The 21,807-nt window shown below is 38.7% G+C and overlaps 1 protein-coding gene across 8 annotated transcripts in view; it reads left to right on the forward strand.

The window, feature by feature from the left end:
• Positions 1 to 21,807, forward strand: part of PCDH15 (protocadherin related 15) — an 821,537-nt gene that overhangs the window by 711,102 nt on the left and 88,628 nt on the right. For all 8 annotated transcript variants that reach the window (XM_055808474.1, XM_055808447.1, XM_055808438.1 and 5 more), the window contains 2 exons: positions 13,692 to 13,832; positions 16,103 to 16,215. In XM_055808474.1, the coding sequence (XP_055664449.1) occupies positions 13,692 to 13,832; positions 16,103 to 16,215 (254 nt within the window). The remainder of the gene's footprint in view (positions 1 to 13,691; positions 13,833 to 16,102; positions 16,216 to 21,807) is intronic.

The raw sequence follows: 21,807 nt of genomic DNA on the forward strand, positions 1-21,807 counted from the left end.
ATAAGAGGAATAGGCAGAAAGGAAAACCGTGTCTGTCTTTTCTACAGTTCTGCAGCTTAAAGAGGAAACAAAACACAACTCTGTAAGCTTGTCGCTTTCTTGATTTCACAGTCACTGGGCATTTCCAGTCTGAGACATCACCAGGGTCATGCAGAACTGTAAGCTCTCCATCCAGCCCTATTGGATGTGCAATGTTTTAACTGAGTGCACTTGTTTTGGGGATCAGGTTTATTTCTGCCACTGGCTTTTATTGCTGTTCCCCGGTGAAGCATTTGATTGACACAACTGGGCACATATTTCTGACTTGTTAGCTATTCTGAAGGGTAATATCAATTTTTGTAATCAGAGGTTGATGAACATTGGTGACCAGATGATACACTGAGGACAATGAAAGTCAGAGATGTTCTGCCAGCCAGGTTTAATTTTTAATTGTTAGTGTTTGGCATATTATGGAGAATAATCCTTAGGGAGAATAGTTCAGAGAGAATGTGCCATGCACATTAAAAGCTGATGGCACTGCTTTGACACAAATCAACTGTAGCTTAGCTAAATACGCTACATAGTAATTTATTTGCCACCCAAGGACAGAAATGCTAAAGCAGTGTTTGTCAGGGCAGTCCTGCTCTCTCCCTTTGTAAAAAGTCTTAACACAAAGGTAAGCAAATTCCATGCCGGCGATACATACCAGTGGGGTATTACTGAACTTGGAGGCATTTAAGGTAGTTTATAACAGCTGGAGATCTGGACTATTGTTTGTTTAAAGTATGCGAAAGACAGTAGTATCATCAAGTCGGTAATGAATAGCAGTAGTTACCAATTAATAGCACTACAGAGTATTTAAGGAAGGCAGCAGCAGAGGACAGAGACATTATTTGAGCCGTAAACAAAAGAAATGGACAGAGCTGTTCCTTAATGGCTAGTCTTAGACAATTTGAAGGGAAATATTAAGAGAAGTTGGTGCCTGATTTTGAGTGCTCTGCTTGCAGAATGGAGCCCACCCAAGGTGTGTGTTAAACTCCTCCTGTAGAGCACAGGCACGTTACAATAGGGTCCCAACCAGCCAACATGTTAATCACATATCTCCTTAATTAAAAGCAGAACAGTCAGCATTAGACTGATTAGTAGAAGCAAATGGGAATTTCTAGCGTCTTGCTTTAGAGATGCTTTTAAAAATGCATAGCCAAGGACTGTTTTCTTCATGGCAGGCAACTACACTGTCATTCAAAGACATGACTGGGTGTACTCATAGCTTTTAGCATGCAGCAGGAGAAAGATGATGTAGTGCTAGTGCCTGCTCTCCTCTCTTTGCATCTTGTTATATTCATCTTTCTAGAAAAAGCCTTTCCATGGGATTTAGAGACCTAGGTTGCCTTCCCTCCACTGACTGAAGGATTCAAACCTTTAACTCTGTTTAAAGAGTTAAAGTTTTAACGCAGCCCAGGAAAGAGGCTGGGCAGGGTTCCTGACAAACTTGAGGTGTACCTGCAGGTGTGTGGAAGTCTTCAAAGCTGTAAAGTGAACAAGCTTCAGCACCTGGGGTCGTGGGACATGCAAGGTCAGCTAGACTTGTACCCACATCACCTAGTCCTTTTCTGGACTTCAATCATTATGTCTAAGCAAGGAAATATATCTCTGGCAGCATTGTGGAAGTCTGGAATGTAGAACTCCCTGTTATGGCCCTTTAGAGGACTTCATAAGTGCTCATATTTCTGTGGTCTACCTACACTCTTGCTCCCACTGCCTTTTTGCCCTGTGGAAGTCTAGTGCTTTTGTCTGACCTCTTTCACTGTTCCTTGGGGTGTACCAGGACTAGGTTTCTACCATCATCTTAGTCACTGTTTAAAACAGTGATTTTCAGGGGAGAGTAGGCTTGATTGCTCAGATCTCATAGTTATTTGCAGGAAAATATTTTTTAATTTATTTAAGATTATTTGATTCCACTCTGTGAATGTCTTGTTCTTCCATATGTTAGGTTCAATAACCTGGGGATGACAGAATGGAATTGAGATCAAAGTGTGCAAGGTTTCTGGGTGGCATTAGAAGCCTGCAAGGGTTGTGTTTACACTATGTACTGCAGAAACACATTAGCTTATTTTACTAGCATTTCTTCCTGAACAAAGCACTTGTACTGCTGGAGTACTACCACCAAATTAATAATTCTTGCCTACACATTAATGGGTCTGCATTGCATTCGGCAGATGCAGTCAGGGCGTTCAGCAGATGCAGCTTAACTGGAGAAGATTCTCAGTTGCTCTGCATGGGGAATGATTTGGAAACCAGGGAGTTAGGGAACACAACTTCCCTTCAAGAGCTCTCCTCAGCAGTTAGCAGCAAATAATTCAGAAGGAAACACTCTGCCCATATCACCAGTGTTGTTGTTTCAGAGCGATCTGCCAGTGGACAGTGGGGAAAACCGGTTGTGCGTGACCGTTGAAATTGTATGATTTTTTTTTTGATTGCCATAGTAGAAATCTAAAATAGTAAGTCATTAATCACAGTCCTATGGACCCATATCTGCACCTTGCACCAGTATGTATTTGCTCCTAGCAGGTTTATCATACTGACCTTTGAGAAAAGCCTGCAGAAAAGGATGTTGAGGATCAATGAAACTGGGCAAGAAGATTAGTTTCTATTCTGTGGAAATTTTGACAAAATAGGTTAGGATAGAAAAAAAAGTAATTTTTCTTTGGTGGTAGAGAATCACTTTTTAACTTGGTGTTTGTGCCGCTTTTGTTTAATGGTATCTGTTGCCTTACAAGATATTTTGGTCTTGATAAAGTATTTGCGCAATCTGGTACAAGCTCCATATTATAATCCCTGGATTTAATGTGCCTAAATTTTAAAGAAAAAGGTATCACCAAGGTACTGGAGGAAACAAAATAGTTCATAAACTGATTAATGTAAAACAATTCTTAGTCCTGTGGAATCAGCATTTCCTAATGCAAAGTTATTTCACTTTTTCCTTTAAAAAACAAAACAAAACAAAAAAACCCTTTTGAATTCTTTTTCTATAATTTCTGTCACCATCACTTGAACATAAAAATGTAGAAACGGGACGTGGACAAGCTTGTGTGCTATTTTGTAATAATGACTATCTCTAGGTGCTATGAGAATGGCAGTATAAAAATCTGAGTAAAGCGCTTATGTGTCCCTGATTAATTTCTTGTGATTTCCTCATGTGTTAATATGAATTTATATTATATGGGTTTGAATGTCCTGTATTTGAAAGGTGTGGGGATCGCTTCTACTTCTGTGGAGAAATAGGTGCACATGCATGAGAGAGACATCAAAATAACTGAATGTGGGATCCTGTTTATTACCATTACAACAGGCATAAATGCATATGACCATAATGTTGAAGTAATGTTCTTCAGAATCAACTGTTGCATTTCTTTGATTTTTATGAAGACTTAAAAATGAAGCTACCCTTAGGCATTTAATGAATGCAGTAGCCATAAAAGTTAGCCAGCTATGGAGGAAAGCTTTTAAAATAGTTTTTGAAGTTGGCATTTTATTTCAAACTAATGGTTGATAGTTAGTTTTCTCTATCTTCTTTTTTATTTTAAAAATATCAGGCAGAAATGGCTTTGTTTCTTTTTCTAACAAAGCCAGCCCGTTCAGATGTTTTGTGCTACTGGCAAGTCTGTATTTATGTGGAGCTGGCTCTGACATTAAGTGGTGTCACAAAGTGTTTGATATGAATTCACCAGAAATTGTTTTAAAAAACACACAGCCTTTTCTGTGTTCAGCAAGACCACCTTTCTCTAAACTTGCCTTAAGGGAAAGAATATTCTTATTTATCATCATCAGTATTTTAGTTGTGTGGTTTGGGGTTTTTAACCTGCTGTAATCTTGTTTGTATGTACTAATACATCTTTTTTATCAGTTCAGGAAAATAAGTATCTATTAAGAAAATAATTGTGGCTTTAAAATACTTCTGATTATCAGAGCAGGTCTAATAAGAGCCTAACTAATTTGAAGTATCCAAGCCTGAATTTTTCTGTTGTCATTTTACAAGTAATGTAGACCATTCCCCTGTCAATGTTAAACTCAGCCTGGGAAAAAAGTCAAACTAGATTTTTTTTCATCACCTGCAATAAAAGCTCTTCAGAGCTAATCAGCTCTTCAGAGACTGCCCACTGTCTTCAGCAAATCCCAACTTTGTTCTGCATTGTCGAATAAATATGGATGATATGAGAATCCAAATTGTAATGCTCAGCACCTGCATGCAGTTTCTCTGCAAATAAGGCAAATTTGATTTTTCCAACAGGAGAAGAGCAGTTTTAGGGTGAAAAGGAGGTGTTGGATGGTGTCAGTAGAGCTTGGCTGTCAATTTCACCCCATGGGCACCATCCTCGGCATGCCCCTCCTTTGAGCTGCTGGACTGGGGTTATTTTGGTGTTGTCCTGTTGTTCCTACTAGTCCCTCAACAGCAAAGGTGACAGCAGCAGTGATGAATACCTAAGTAGTAGGAAAAAAGTTCATGCCACTGAAGTCAACCTTAATAAATCATCACCTGTAACAAAGGATGCAGGTATTGTACCTACTGTTACTTTTTGACTCTGGAAGTGCTCATTCAGCCACATTCCTTAGAAAAGATGATTGTTTTACCTATGGCTTTTGACTTCTAAAGGTCAAGTTGTAAATATAAATGCAAGCATGAAATGGACAGTGAGGGTGGCACAGGTACAAACAGTAATGTAGGTGAAAGATCAGATGTTTAAAGAAACTTGTGAGATAGGGGGTTAGAAACTTACAGCATATAGATGAGGAAGTGCTATGATTGACTATGATACGCTTTCAAAAACAGACGGTAAGAATGAGGTTTTACTCTTAAATTAATCAAACAGTACTTCATTTATTGAAGGTGTAAATTAAATGTTACCTTGTTTTTCTTTTAAAAAACCTCCATCAAATCTCCATGCAGTAAATTATTTGCAACTTAGTGTATAATACAGGTATGAATATCTATGTGTGAACAAATGAATGAGTCAGGATGAAGATGTATCATTTTCTTAGATTAACTGATGCCTAAAACATTAATCCATTATTAGGATACAACTGTTAATGATAGGATTGATTTGGTTGCAAACTACCATGTATTTCTGGCTACTATTTAACAGTTACTAAATTAAACCAAAATTGTCTGTACTATATTCAAATGCTTCCAAATAGGTATTTTCTTATTTTTTTATTTTGACCTGTGGATTTCAAAGTGGTCAGAAAATCTTGGCCTGAAGGTGTAAGAGTTCTCTGATAGTTATTCCTCTGAGTCTTTAGTGAGATATCAATCAAAACATAGAAACCTGTGCTTTTCACTAAAGAACAGAGCGGGATTTAAAGGGCTGTCTTGAGCAAATATCAGTTTAAATTCCTACCAGTTTTTCCTTTCCTTCCTTTTCCTGTTTGAATTCACTTTTTTTTTGCAGTGATTGAGAATATAAATTATGTTTCAGAAGTTACTTTTACGTTTGTCAAAAAGACTCTTTATGGGAAGTACTATTCTGGGCATTGAAATCTGGTAAAAATTTATTTATGTGTGTTTCATGAAATATGGTAAATCAACATATTGTCATTTGGTTTATTGGAACAATCCACAGTATATTTTTCTACAGCTTTAAAATAATTATATGGTATCTGATTTTTCAAATTACTTAGTACATCCTATAGGTGTCTACCCTGTTTTTCCCAGTAGAGCTTACATCTAATTCCAGACACACTGCATGTGAAGGGTAAGAAAATACTAAGCACAAAGCAACAAGAACAGGCAAAGGGAGCCAGAGGTAATCATGGTAATAGACTAGAACCATGGTTATAATAGACTAAAGCCATGGTTATATATAAGCCAAGGAAAAATTTGAGTACAGCTTCAATTCTTTCTAAATAACTGGTAAACGTTGCTAAAATAGAAATCTTCAGTTTTAAAAAGATTGTGATTGAAATTGTTGAGACAGTTGAACACACTTTCCGTTTTAGCATTTGAATAATTCCTTTGAGGTATAAGTATTGAAAGTGTGTTGTTGTGTAGAGATCTGAAAGAAGAGAGGGATGCACCTTTTATACCAGCTGAGGAAAGTTGTACTGTTTGCATGGGGGGTGAGCATGAAGAAGCAGACAGGTGAGGCATCACAGCCACTGTGCAGATTGAGCTAGAAGGGTGATAACACTGGGTTAGGAGGCTGCACTGTGTAAGTGGGCAACAGCAGAGACAGTTGCGTGTCAAGAGTTTCCCCCACATATCATCTTGACTTTTCTTTCCAGAAGTGTTGCCTAGATGGAGTTTAAGGAATTCCTCTGGGCTTTCTTAGTATCTACAAGTAAAAAGTTTAGGCTGTTGGACATTACAGTCCAGTGTCATATTCAGGGCAACACTGGAGCCTGGCACAGTGAAGCTGTGCCTCCAAAACGTGCTTGGTCTTCCCAAGCACCAGGCGTGCAGAATCATTCAAACAGGCTTGGCTGTATTTGTGTTGCCAAAGTTGCTCCAGTGAGTCCCAGACAGGTTTGACTTGCTGCATACAGTTTAAGCAGGAGTCAGAGTAATCCCAGACAGAAATAAGATAAAACTAAGTGAGACCAATTTTTTCCACTATAAACAACTTGCTTTCTTTCCTGGAAGAACTCCATTGACCCTATTTGAGTTTAGTTTCCCCACTCTTTTGTGTTGAAGACAGTGATCTGACCAGAAGAAAAGTAAAAGATGGTGAAAGGTGCAAGCAGGTATCCTGTGTGAGACACATAACTTTGCAAGGGTTTTGTGTGGCTGGGGAACCACACAAATGCTGCATCTCTGGCTTCTTAGATGCTTCTAGCAACTAAGGTAGATATGATAATATCCTATAGAAAAATACTTATATTTTAGTGCCACTTTGCTTTAGCTAGCACAAATGTATGCAGCTTTGGTTTCTCTCAGAGGTATTTTCTTTGAGAGAGATATCTGTAGTCCCTAAAGCCTGGATGAAATCAATGTCTGACTCCGTCACCTACACTTCTGAGTTTTATTAGCACAGTATTTAGTATTCCCATCCATCATCAATTGCCATCTATTCTTTGGGCAATTTTTTTGTAGCTGAGGATATCTGAAGCCTGTATCAGGCTTGGTACAGATGCATAAATCCCTCAATTCAATGGCAATTACCTGCTGAGAGTCCTCAGGACTATTTTACAATATTTTTTCCTCTCAGTGCTCAGTTTGAGAGCTTAGCTCTCAAAGAATGACAAGTGGCCTGCCCAAAAGCAGAGCTTAAAATGCTTCAGGAATGGCAAGTGAAAATGCGTGGAACCAGGGTCTAGGTGCTGCTTGAGCCATCTGGGTGAGTCACCACTTCTGCACTCAGCAGTGTATGGAGACACAGTTGAAATTGCTTTTAAACAGCCTCCCTTTTGCATAGTTTCTTTTCTCTGTCTTGGGTTTTGATTTGACTTGAACTCAAAATAAATGCTAACCCACACTATACGTGGCCACACACACACACACACAAAAAAAAAAAGGCACAGTATCTTTGTTTCCTACACAAGCTAATGTCTGCATTAAAGTGGCAGAGACAGTCACTTCAGGAGCAAGAGAAAGGAAAGCAAAAAGATTCTTGTGGCCCTGTGGAATGATCAAACCAAATGCACAGCAGAGCAATATTTTGCTTTGGAACTTTAGAGGTCCAACCTAATCCATATCAAGGCTGGGAAGGTTTTGGTGAAGAGAAAGATCTTTAAACCTGGTTTATTTCCTGTTAGGTACCAAAGTTTACAAATCTGTATTTTAAAAGAGATTTAAATGGTGTTTGCTTTTTTACTTGGGAAGGGGGCTGCCTGCGATTACGTTCAACAGATCTGTACAGATGGCTGTACACATACCTAAGTTATTCAACGCCACCTGAGACCATCCATGGAGAGAAGAGCTTTCATCATTGTGAATGGTTTATGCTTTATTAGAGAGGCATGGTGATGAAAGATGCCAGATGACTATGACTATTCCCAAAGCTTTCAGCCCTCCAAATATTTTGAAAGGCAAGCAACATGAGCTATTTGATAGATGCTTAGTTTGCTTACTTGCTTTATCAGAAGGTGAATATTCCCAGGACCGATATAACTTGAGGTGTTTGCTTTTCCTGTAAATGCCTTTTTTGGTATATCACTATAAAAGACAGAATATTTCTTCCATGGGCAATTCCTCTGCGTATTCTGATTTTGTTGATTTCAAATGTCAGTAGAAACAGATGCAGAGTCAAAAAAAACTAATTTTTATGAGCAGCCAGTGTCCAGAGCTCCAGAATATCCAGCTTAATGGTTTATCCAATCGCATAACACCTTGTAAAGTTTTTGTTCAATGGAGTCCTTTTGTCAAATTGAGAGCAATTGTCCTTATTGTTTTACAGGCACCCACTAAAAGTAAGAAATATTACTGTTGGATTTCATAGTGTCTGCTGGAGATTTGTATATGGGAAACATGCTGCAAATGCAATGAGTTCTTAAAGTAATTTTGTCTCATTTTTAAAATTTTAAAATCATGGGGGTTTTGTGTTCAGCTTGTTATAGTTAAAAATTCAGAATTTTATGATTTAGTAAATCAGAATTTCAGGCTTTCTTGTTCAGTTGCATAGTAAAGAATTAAGTCCTTCACATTTTAGAGTTTATATGAATGAATTTAGGGTGACTGTACATGACTGCACCATTCACAACCCATAGCTGGTTCAAGACCCACCAAAATCATTAGTTTACTCTGTGATCGGCCCCATCTTTAATGGTTACTTTGAGTATGTCACAAAGAGCATGTGCAGCAAACTAAATTTTGTTTTTACATCACTTTCCAAATTTTTTCCCTAGAATTAACTTTTCAAAATTTGCCTTCGTGAACTTTTTGCGGTGCTAATCATTCAAATTTGCATTGAAATCTACAGATGGAGGTAATTTATTCAACTCCTTACCAGTCTCACATTTTATCTATAATACCCTCAGAAGTTTCCTGACTTCAGTCAGAAAGTGGCATTGAATACAAAAAGGCTTGGTAAATATATCTGTATTCATTATGCCACTATTCCATACTAGCACTGAGGGATGAAATCCGGGTCGTTTACCATATGCATTTCTGGGATCTTCATGAGCAGACTGCAAATGAAATGCATTTTTTTCCACTTGTTCCTGGGCCAGATCATTCTGGTGTTGTATGTCCATTACCTATTTGGATAGCAGAAGTAATAATTCATAGCTTCCTTTTGAATGGCTTGCAGAAATATATATAAAAACATACAGAAGTTATTGTTGCGTTACACTTCTCACCATTTCCCTTGGGTTTATTGCATTAAAATTTCTCTGCAACCTGTCTTTGCCTGTTGAGAGTTATCTCAACAGCGCACATGTACAGCCTCCACAGCCTCTTTGCCCAGGGCCTCCATGTGCAGCCTGATCATCTGACGTACATGTTGGGGATGATTTCATACTTGTCAGCCATGTCACAAATGAATGTTGTTTTCCCAGAGCAAATTGAAACTTAAGGAATTATGCAGCAATTAAAGAAATAATTGAAGCTGAATGAGCTTTAGATCTTAAGTTCTATATTAGTCTTGAACTCTCAGGAAAACTTTGGTTTGAGAGAATAAACATGGTTCCTGCCAAGTACAATCCTTGCTCTGTAGTTTATTTGAGAATATTATCTGCTATATTCGAGTTTTGCTGTAGACGTAGGAATGCATCTAAATTTATTTAGAACAAAGGCAAAAGATGATTAATATTTGAGATAATTAAAACTTTCTTCTAAATAGATTTCCCTGGGAAATTTCTCTGGAGACTTTTCTAATTACATTGGTGCCAAAATTTAGTAAATAAAAAATAAATCCCTGTTTTGTTATTTTCAGAAATGACAGGAGAAAAGTGTACTTGATAGTCATATCAGGAACAATAACCCAATGAGATTTTTGTTTATTTAATAACAAATTACCTAGTATGTGCAGGTTTAATGATGATGATAGCTTTTAGTCTTCCAAGGAAATGTAAGGACCATTACTCTGAAACCAAATAGAGTGGATTTCAGCAGGTAATTTCCTGATAATTATAATGTGGAAGAAAAATGACTGAATCAGAGAATGCCAGGGGGAAAGTTGTATTATCAACTCCCATACACAATGATCTCTGAAATTTCTCATGTTTTTCAAGGATTTGCACTCTTTAGTGTGCATGGTGCCACAAAGTACTTTTAACTATTAACATGGTCTTTCATATATTACTTCACTAAACACCAAAACACAACTGGCACACCCAGTTCTGAATTATTAAAGGTGATGACACTGACTTGTCAGTGGCACTGGAGTGGTGTACTGCCTAATAAACCCTGCCTGGGTTGGATTTCCTTGGAGAGTTCAAAGAGGCAATGACCTCATCACTGCTGCAATTAAAATCATCTGGAGGAGCAGCTGTGCAAGTCTCCCCAGAAACTCTGTGAAAGTCTTGGTTGCATCCAAACCTGTCTCGCTTCTCTTTACATACAAGGTGTTATGTGCACAGGGGTTTACAGGGAGGAAGGCTGAGGTGGCCTGGCTGCCTTATTCTCTTACTCTTTTAGTATTAAACTTACGTATTCATTTTCATTTAACAGCTGCAAAAATGGTACCATCAATTAAATTCTTACAAGCTACCTATAGTTTTGAATTGAAATAAATATTCTTTACTGAAGGGTCACTTTCCTTGCACTGAAGTACGTTTTATTCATTGAATAGTCCTACTACTCATCAGGCATTAATGCGGCAAAATCTGACACCATGTGTTACACAGCTCTGTAACATGCATTAGCATGATTTAAAATACCTTTGCTAAACCTATTCCAGTAAAGCTTTTAGTTTAGGCTATGTGTTTTGACTGAGCATTTCAGTGCAGTTTTGTTGTATCAACAATATGTTGATATGATTTAGTGACTTTAAACCACTTCTGCAGCTGTTTCTGTTGCTGATTACAAAAGTAAATTTCTTGTTTCCTTGTAGTTAGTAGCTGATATGGTAGATTGAATATATTCTCAATAACAATAGAGCTGCTTTATACCATGTTATTGAATACAGATGAAAATTACCAATTCATTATTAATGAAATTGTGGACTCTGATATTTTGTCTGTTTAGGTCAAAATATAATAGGAGGTCTAGACTGAGAGGCATTAAGAAAATGATACCATGGTGATTATGGGACCTGAGTTTCTAAGTGCTTCTCGGAATCTACTCCCAAAGTGTTTAGCAAATAACCTAATTTGAATTTTGTGCAGTGTCCCAGCTATCTGCATATTCTGGTAACACAGACTTTGGTCTGTCTAGAAACAATTATTCTGGATCAGTGTGCAAAAACCTTTCTTTCCTTTAAAGCCCTTCTTTGATGCCCCTATTTCTTACAGCTCTTTAGTACATAATTCATATTTGTACTGGCTTCACTGCTTTAGTAATCTGCTGCTACGTCACCTTTTAATCTGCAAACAGTGGATCACTATCAGTACTAGTGAAGGGGTGCTTGCTGAGAATGGAAGTAACCTGTTAAAATTTAATGTCTCCCAGACATCCTCTGTAACCGGTTGATGGTACAACTCATCTAACCTGAAAAGTGGTTGGGTAATTCCTGCCGGCAGTTAAGTGGGGTGCCAGGAATCATCCTGCCACTACCATAGAAGATCCTCCAGGTGCATGTGAGAAAGTGGCTATTGCAGTGGAGCCTGGGATGCTACCAGAGAGTGGTGGGACTGTGGAGATCCCAGGAGCAGGCATTGCCACCCATTTTGCTTTTTGGGACTTGTTAGATCACACAGGTCAATGCAAGCTGCCAGGGCCCTCTCATCTCTCTGATGTGGGAGCAGCTGTCTCTTAGGCTGTGCATACAGGCATGGTGTTACTCCATGTCCTCTGAAGGTGAACCAAATAATAACAAGGCCAATGGTTCATCTAGCATGGAGGTGTCACCAAGATCGAGTTGGCCTACGCCCTGCATCACAACTGCTTCCATAAAGTAAAAAAAAGACAGGTCATTGTCATAGGAGACTCCCTTTTGAAGGTAATGGGTGGTCCAATATACAGACCAGACCCACTTCTTAGGGAAGTCTGCTGCCTCCCTGGAGACTGGGTTAAAGATGCAAAGAGAAAGCTTCCCGGCACAGCCCTCAGTTTATTATCCGTTATTGATTTTTCAGGCAGGCAGTGATGAAGATGCAACAAGAAGTCCAAGGGTAACATGTCAGTGCTATGTTAATGGTTGAACTCAATGATCTTAAAGGTCTTTTTCAACCTGAACGATTCTGTGATTCTAAAGTTCCTCTATGGTGACTGCTGTAATGGCATCTTTGGAATATAATGGATACTTTAAGAAACTTTATTCTTCCAATAGATGTTAGTTATTTAGGCAGTTAGTGTTAAAACAGTTATATCAGGTAAGTAGATTTCTATTAGAAAATACTGTTACTGATTTGAGAAATTTGTCTATTATACCTTCTGCTGATTCCCCTTTTAATTTGGTATTTTGGGATGAATATACCTGCAGACAATTTGTGACACATGCATGCGGGTTCTGTGCTTGTTCCTTGTCATTGAAACAGGCTTTGAACAGTAGGGAGCGTTCATTACGAGGCTACTTAAAATCCATTTGCAAACCTGCATTTTCTCTTACCACTGATAGGACAAATATATTCTCCTTTTTGTTTTCTGATGTGCTTAGAGCCAGCTGTGATGTCAAATAGTAAGTGGCACTGGTAATGCTTAGCCTTCCACTGAGAGCCAGAAGCCCTCTGTTATAGGTAGGGAGGGCCACAGGTGTTGCTCCCTTCACACAAGCACTTGTGACCATCTCAGCCATGCAGTGTGGGGCAGGCTTGCCTCTTCAGTGTGAGGGCATGGTTGTGAGCTTTTAGATGGTTGCGCCCAAATTGCTAGACCTGTACAGTTCAGCCACAGAAAGAGCATGTGTTGGAATACATTTGGAAGCACCGCAGGCCCTATGATCTGTGCTTTACTTCTTAGAGGTGAGGACCTTGAAATATAATTAGTTCTTCATCACTCAGCTTTGAAAAGTAAAACCTTCAGATACTAATGTTCAGGTTTTATGTAAAAAAAAAAAACATTTAGACTGGGGATGGGGGGGGGGGGTGGGGGGGGGGGATTGCCCAGGCAATCCAGTGCTGTTTTTATTTTGTTTTGATTGTGAATGTCACATAGGCTGGCTGTCTTGTAATGCAGAATTGTAGTCTGACTTTTCAGAAAATAAGATAGTATCTTCCCATCTTCAGCAGGAAGACATTGTAACTTTGAGGACAAGCTGAGTAAATGTTGCAGTTTTTAGAGTGTTTAGAAATTTCTTGAACTTCAAAGGAGCTTTTATAACATGTTAAAATATTTTTGGAAGGTATATTAATGAACCTTGAGCAGTGCCCCATCTTCTGTTATTTAAAAATGTCAGTAGTTATAAAACAGACCACTGCTTCTGTCTGTATTTAGGTAGACAGCTTTTTCAGCTCTCTTCTTTCCAAACCTCTGGTCCTTTTTCTTGCTGGACCTCTCAGATGTCACTGTAAGGTATTTTGGGGGAAGGCAGGAGGGATGCTTAGTAAGAAACCCAGTTATGAGGAAGACAAACACGAAGTTCTGTTTCTGATGGTCTGTTTACCAATGTTGCATTTTAATCCTTTACCAGCTACATGACGTGTAAAAATAAGCAATTTGCTTTGGTTTTGCCTTACAGGGAACACCAGCAAGTCGAGTCCGATACAAAGTAGATGTTGACCAGTTTCCTTACAGTGCCAGCATTTTTGATGTGGATGAAGACTCAGGACGTGTAGTAACTCGAGTAAACCTAAATGAAGAGCCAAGTACAGTGTTTAAGGTATTAACTCATCTAGCTATATGTTGTCAGAAAACGCCTGCATTTCATGAAATTCCTTTTACCTTTGTGCTTCTCTGTGTTGCTTTACATTGCATAGAAGGATGTGAAATTTTTATTCTGTTTGCTTCTTTACTTCATTAATTTCTTCCTGGCACATGTTCTGTGCCGTTTTGATTTTAGAAACATCTTGAATGGATGTGATTGCTACGGTTATAAGGGCAGAAGAAACAGGGAGGCACCTGAAAGAATCCTCGTTTTGTGAAAGTTACCTTGTTCATCTCTTTGTTTTCAACAGGGCTGTCAGCATAGCAATTTTGTGAAAAGTTTGTATGAATAGTGAGATATCTTGTAAAGGAAGTTATTGTGCAGTTGGATAGTTTGGGACTTCCTGTTCACAAGTGCTATAATGTAAAAATATTGGCTTTAAGGAGACTTAAATTACTGTTGTGATATTACTGTTCCTGAAGAGTCTCAAGTGTAGTTAGTGTGGAGTAAGTTATGATTTTAATCAAAACCATTGGGGCAGATCTCCCTGCTTAAATTAATGAGTGGAGGGGGTAGTTAAAAATGAAAATTAAACTGTATCAGTAATAAATAAATATATATATCTGTAATATGTGGGGGTTTATATGTAATTTTCCTACTTGGAAACTGCCAGGCTTCTGTGTATGGTCATTAAGGTATGTTTTGTTTCTTCTTCCAGTTATTTAGTTTTGAAATGAGCATTAAAGAGAGGTTTATTTGCATACTTTTCCATTATAAGGAATAAAGCTGTCCACTGTTTTCCACTTCTGAGTGTATCATCAAGTGCTACTGCAAGCTTGAGTAGCATTGTAATGCTGTCACTGTTTTAGGAACTTAGGACAGTGCTATTTTGAGTCCTTTTCAGTTTTTAACTAACATAGTAAAACTCAGAATGGAAGAGAAATATCTCTTGGTTAACATCACCAGTCTATCTTTTCTGTTGCTGCACTTTTTATTTTTACTTCTTGGTAATTATCTGGTGTGGCTGTTTTCTGAAGCTGTGATACATAACACGCAGGTGACATACACACAGACATATGTTTCTGTATGAAGACTGCTTTATATTAGGGCAGAGGAATGGTAAAATCAGCAGAGTGTTAATTTTCAGAAAATATGGATACTAAGGGAAGAAGCACAGAAAAGACTCTAGAAATCAGTGATGTGGAGACTCTGAGTTGGTATTCTGAGTAGACCATTGGGGTGTATCTGCCACTGAATCTTCTGAGAATTTTTTCAGTCAATTTTTAACATACTCATACTTTCTGCAATTATGATATCTTGCACTGGTGTGCTCCCTAATATATTGGCTGAAAAATGCCTTCTTTTGTTTTGTCTCTTCACCAACTTATTTTGAGAATAGCTTGGACTCAGAGAAATGAGTTCAAAACTCTTATCTAGAATGAGGTGCTGACCTGCTTCATCTAGTGACCTCCTGAACTAAGGACCAATCTAGAGAGAGGGGAAACTATGGAAAACTGTCCACCCCATTTTCAGTGGCCTGGTCTCTCATCCTTTTGCTAGCAGATAGCTTACCTTTACATAAAAGCTGCAAACAGTTGAACTTATTTTTCCTAGCAGACAAGCACAGATTAAACAAATAGAAATGAGAATAGATCAGATAAGCAAAACTTTTATAATAGGCCACCTTTGAAGAACATCCTTGTTCATGTTTTAGTGTACAGAAGATCTCTTAAGATAATTTTTTTGGGAGGCGAGGTAATGTTAATTTTTTTTTGGTTTGATATCAGACATTGCTTTTAGATACTAATGTCAGCAACACTGAATTCTTACCTAGTGCTTTTTCTGTTGGTTTTCTTTTATTGGCGGTTATAGGTGTCATTTAAATAAAAAAAAAAACGTGTAAATGTAGAACTGACCTACATACCATTAAAGAAGTTGAAATTGATCCTGGAGTTCTGAGTCAGGACAGTCTGTGGTTAGATGTGAAGCCGATCCCCTGGAAAATGTACTTGAAGCTAGAAGTGTGTTTTGGAGGGGTTGTTTGCAGCAGACTGTTGTATTTGAATTCCAGTTTGCTGTGTTTCTGTGAATTTTCTAGCAGATTGTTCAACTTGTGGATGGCTGTCACCTTTTTCACTATGTTTTGTTCTTACACAAGGTATGATCTGCAGTGAAAGAAAATCTCATCTGACTTGTTAGACCCTGAAAATGCAAGAATTGTTGCAAGCCAACATAAAAAATGTTCTTGCCTATACTGAGAGTGTAATTTTCTATATTGTTTATAGCTAGTGGTCATTGCATATGATGATGGGGATCCTGTGAAGTTTAACACCACTACTGTAGAAATTGCTGTACTTCAGCCTTCAGTAATTCCACGGTTTACGCAGGATGAATACAGGTAAAACATTTATTTATTCACATTACAACTGTCATTTTTAAAGTTGAAATAAATTCCTGTTTGAATGCTAGCCTGAGATACATGGGCTACAAAAACACTCTATGGTCGGTATGAAACTGCTTCCCCTGCACATACTGCAACTTTTGTACCTTCTGCTATTCACTTTGGCTCACGGAAGGAAACGACACAAAAATAAGATCCGAACCAAAGCACCAAAAACCTTGCGTACTTAAGTGCTGATAGCATATATACTGATGTTAACTCTTCTTTAGTAAATTAATTGGATGCCGCTCTGAGGAGTACGTAGTCAGCACTCAAGTCCACCAGAAGCACGACTGTGTGAAATAGCATACAGAACATCTTTGCAGCACTTCTGTGACAAAGTGAGGATGGCAAAATACTTGAGTTGCTTGTTTCTCCTAGCCACAAGATATTTGGCATCCAGCCATTCCCTAATTGTGTCAGATAGTGGTGCAATATTATTGTCTTAACAGGTTGTCTCCAACTGAAAAGATCTGGGCTGTAGTTGAGAATGACAGTGAGGAGAGATTTGTTTGAAATTATCCTCTTGGAAGCTGTTGAAAATGTCAGTCATGTGGATAAACAAAAAATTGCATGCATTGAAATTGTAGCTGGGATCACCAGGACTCTAGGTTAAGTTTCCTACAGTCTGTTTTGATCCTGTACACCATTCATGTGGAACACAAGAGAATTCAAACTTAACCTCTTTGACATTAGAAGTGCAGATGATAGTTATTATTACTACAGAGTCACGATTTGATAAAGTTTACCCTCTGACAATTTAATAAAATCAACACCATTTTCTTAAAATTAAGTTAAAAAAAAAAAAAGTGGTTCACAGGCTGATTAGCTTGTTAAATTTTGTTACAGAGAATGTGTTCGTAAACATAAAAGAAGTTTGACAACCATACAAAAATAGGAAGTGGTAGGATCAATGCAGCCTGCCTCACGGTATCAAGAAGTTACAGCCTTGCTGCAATATGTGCTCTTGTTTCCAATGTAGAAACATGATAAGTATCAAAATATAATGGGGTTTGTAGATACATTTTCAAAACAAAGTACTGTAAGAAATCCAAAACCAGAAACTGAATGAAATATTATTGGTTTCAGTAGACCATAATGAATGGACTTGCTCAGATGTTTTGAGTTTAGACAAAAATTCATTATGTGCATTCTGGTTTTCCTCATGATTACAGCATTAGCATTTTGAGGCAATACATTAAAGAAATGAAAAATAGCAATATACTGCCAGTCTTCTACTAATTTTGTATTTAATCTTAAAACAAGTATGAAATCTGAAGCAATAGTGCAAAATTGTAAACCTATAATGATAGTGCAAATTATAATCCTTTGCTGAAGGATTTTTCTTGAGAGAAATTATCCCTGCAGCTCACTGTATTTTATTAGCTGTCTTCAAATGTATGAACTACAGTTTGGTTAATGTAGCAAAATGTAGTCCTTTAAATAAAAATGTTTCCATTTGTTACTGTAATTTCAGATGTCATGTGAGCACATGCAATTTCTGTATAATATTTAAAGCCATTCTGTAGTACATTTAACCTTCTGTGTTACTATTTTCAAGAAAAATGTGAACAGGTCCTATATGCTTAGCTGTGAGGAAAAGAAAAATGTGTAGCTATGTTTTAACAGAAGGACATGAAAATATGATACTCTCCAAGATAGTCCACATTTTGGGTAGATTACAAAAGCTGATGTACCTAGCCTCAGGAGCCAGTCAGGGAGCTGGAGCTGCTAAAGAGGCTCTTCACCGCTAGGTGCATAGGTAGTAACGCACTTTGTTTCCTTTTTCTTTTATAACTTTATTCCAAATGACCTTCACCTTTAAGGAGCTTGCCCTTGACTCTCATCTGGTGACAAGTATGTAATCCCAAGCAGTGTTTTGGAAGAGGCCACAATGTAGCCACAGTGCTAGACCACTTCAGGTCAAACCCAGCAGAGTCAGGCCGCAGCAGTACTGTAAGCACAGTGTGGTCCACCCCTGCATTGTAGAAGAGGTGTCTTCCAGTTCTTACATCACCCAACACAGTGCCTTTGCAGGACTGTGAGAAGAGACTCTCAGGTTCAGGAGCACAGGCAGAATTTGTGTTGCCTTCTGAAAAGTGAACTGACCTCAGACTTCCTGAGGCCACCTTGAGCTCCAGTTTTATTCCAGGAAACGGGACCTTTATTTCACTACAATGAAGAAAGCTTACAGTAAAAAGTGGTTCATATCCTGCAATACCCTAGGTGACAACTGAATAACCCACATTATCTTCTCCTCCTTGCAAACTCATCAGGGTTAGCTGAAGAGGCTACTTTCCAAAGAAATAACGATGCGCCATTCTTCATAAATTCTCTGATGCACACAGTCATAAAAAACCCCTTTAAATCTTTTGAGGGCAGCAAAGGCAGTTAGTCATTTTCTTCAACGTCAGAAATTAAATGAAAACAACCCCATAACTTTCTGATTCAGCTCTGAAACTCTCTCAAACATTTTGGAGCAGGACTAGTTTTAATTCCTAAGATTCTGAGAGATTGTCACACTCTGCAAACACACTTTGTATTTGGTTTCTTGACAGTGATGCAAGCTGAAACTGGCAGGTTTCATATAACCTTATTTTTCAGTTGACATAGTATCTCTTCAGGGTAAATGTCAGCACAGAGTAATGGTGCTGCTTGCAAAATGATAAACTGTTGGATGTAGCTACTAGAATTTCTGAAGGTTTGAGAATTAGTGGCTTTTGAGTGGATTAGTATTGATCTTTCCTTGCATAATTATCATAATTGGGATCATTCCAGCATTTTCTAGCTGGTTACAAACTTCATTTCTGTGTGTTTAGAAAAAGGTTACAGTTGAAAAGTTTTACAGAATAAAACTGCCTGCACAGTTGCAGTATGTATTACAAATCAGAAATAAATAAATAAAAAAAAAAAAAAATAGGAGGGGGGGACCAGATGGCATGATCAAAAAGGCATAGCTGCATTAGGCAGACAAGGAGATAAAAGTGCAACTTTGCCTTGAGCTTTTGGTCTGGCAGCTCTCTGCTCTGTCAGAAGTACATCAGTGCATTAGGGTCTCTGCTTGGAGTCCTGTCCATAATAAGGGAGGCTTTGATTGATTATTATCCATGTCTTAAAGTGACTTCCACAGGAAGCAGCCAGAGATTTGCATTTTACTCACTGGCTGTCCCTCTACATTATTACATAACCGGGGGCAAATTAATTAGCCTCTCCCCCGCCCACCCTTCAGCTAAGAGCTCTGAGAACTGTAAAATACAACATGGAGCAGTTGCTTTATGACAGATCAGTGATAGAATATAGTTCCTTCCTAAAGACTGATATAGATGACCACTAAAGGACATCAGAAAGATATCTGCTGCAACCAGTCAGCTCTTCTGGTGGAAGCTAGCAAGTCATGGTCAAGCGTCCCAGTAGCCTGGGTGCAGCATGCTTTAGGACATTCTTCCTCCACACGCTCACACCCTGTTAGAAGCAAAGCAGCATCAGCCAGCAGGTCTGCATGATCTGGTCCAGCAGCTTGTGAAGATGCCACCCCAGGGGCTTTCAGGCCATTAATGTAGTTAATAAGGGCCAGATGATCCATGCCTACTGCTCCTTGCATGTCACCGTCTTCTAGGGACACCAATACACTGCAGCTCCCACACGTCTCTCTAGTGCATCCTTAGATGTAAGCCTAACTCGCTTGACTGCATTTCAGCTGGTACTGGAGGCTATCGCAGTGCTCCTAGACTGGATCTTTGTTCTGATGCCAAAGAGTTTAACTGCGTTAGCGATGTGGATACTTCTGTACTTGGATCTTTGTCTGTCCTTGTCATGGATATTAAATACAACTTTGAGAGAGCTGAAAGTAGCAATGCCTGCTAAATAAAGTGTTATCCAAACCAAGCATTGTTTGCTTGTTCTGTAAAAGATGCGAAGTGTGAAGAGGAAAAAATCAAAAAGAATCAAAGGCCTATAACATACAGACATTTATTTCTAGATGGCTAGTCCAACTCTGAGCCAACTTGACCTTTTGCTGCCAGGGAAGGACACTGCTGCTGATGCTCTTCTTGCTGCATCTGTCTGGGGCGGTTGGCAGTCAGATGTTCCTGGTTCTCCAAAACACTGGCGGCAGAGGGGGAGGCACAGGCACCAAGCCTAGCATGTGGTGCGGTTGTCAGCGGTGTACAGACAAGGCCTGAGCTGCTTCTTCCACTGCCTCTCTCCAGCTGAAGTGTCAGCCTGGAGAGCAAGGGCCTGGGGGGGCTGTGCACAGCAAGGTGATGAAGAAAGGGGTGCCAGCACACAGTGTGAGACTTTCTGCATCACAACCCAAAACAGGCTGTGGCCGTTTCCACAGTTTATTAAGGTGTTTAATGCTGACTTCGATATTCTGCTTAGTGCTGGTGAAACAGCCAAAACAGTCATGTCTCTGACAATAAATCACATGCTTGGGAGAATGAAATCAGCTGTTTTGGGTGCTTCTTTCCCAATCTGTTATTTCTCTTGCTTTGGCAGCTCCACCCAGATCACCTCTTGATTGAACCCCAGAGCAAGTAATTGATCCAGAAGTTTCCATTTCTTCCAAACAAGTAATGGCAGCACTTTCACTTCTTAGTTAACAGATCATAATTAGTAGCGCTATGAAACAGTGAAGACCAGATGTGAAGTGAACCTCAGATGAATTAGGTTGGTTTTTTTTAGCAAGCCTGTCTTCTTTATGAGGACATTCTCATTTTAAAAAAGTAAAAGTTCAAAGGGACTTGGGATCTTTTTCTTGTTTTGTTAATTAATAAATATCACATCCCTGCAACTAGAAGGTCATTCCTAACAGCAATGTGCTTCTGTAGCAGGAAATGAAATGTTAACTGAAAGCAGCATCATTGGTTCCAAATTATTGCCTGTGGGCACATTAAGCAGGTGTTCAGCCATTTCACAGCAGGAAAAGGAAAATACTGGAAACTTCTAGCTTCTGTTAGTATTGCATTATAGGTCCCAAACCTGTTTGGAAAGGTGTGTCCAGTTGTATGGTAATCTGAAGTTTGGTTCCAACTTATGAGGAAATATGTGAAGCTGTGAATTTGAGGCTATTACTTGGTGTGAATGTGGTGTGATATTTATTTCTCTAGCAGCAACAACATTGAAATGTGTTCAGGTTAGAAAGTGAGATTTTCTGACATGTGGACCTCTTGCTCGCTCAGTAGAATATATGATGTAATCTTTTCCACTTAATTAAATCCACCAATGCTGGAGGCAGATACCATCCAAGCAAATAGCTACGTATAAATAAATGATTTTATGAAACAAAATTATGGAGGCATATCAGCAGTCAATTGGAAGTATTATTTAAAAGAGGCTTTTCCCAGTTCTTTGGTTTGCTGCTGTTCAGTCAAAGTTATTCTCATTGTGAAATAGGAAATGGGGAATCCTGTACAGCGGCATTGAGGGTAGCAGTATCATTTCATGTCTGAAATCTCTCTAATTTGGTGCCTACTTCAACAAGTTGCACAGAACAGCATCCACTGTGTTGTGAAAGTCTTGAGACCTCGTTGGAGTAATTGTGCTTTTTTT

Source organism: Falco peregrinus, chromosome 1 (genome assembly GCF_023634155.1).
Source record: "Falco peregrinus isolate bFalPer1 chromosome 1, bFalPer1.pri, whole genome shotgun sequence".
Lineage (NCBI taxonomy): Eukaryota > Metazoa > Chordata > Aves > Falconiformes > Falconidae > Falco > Falco peregrinus.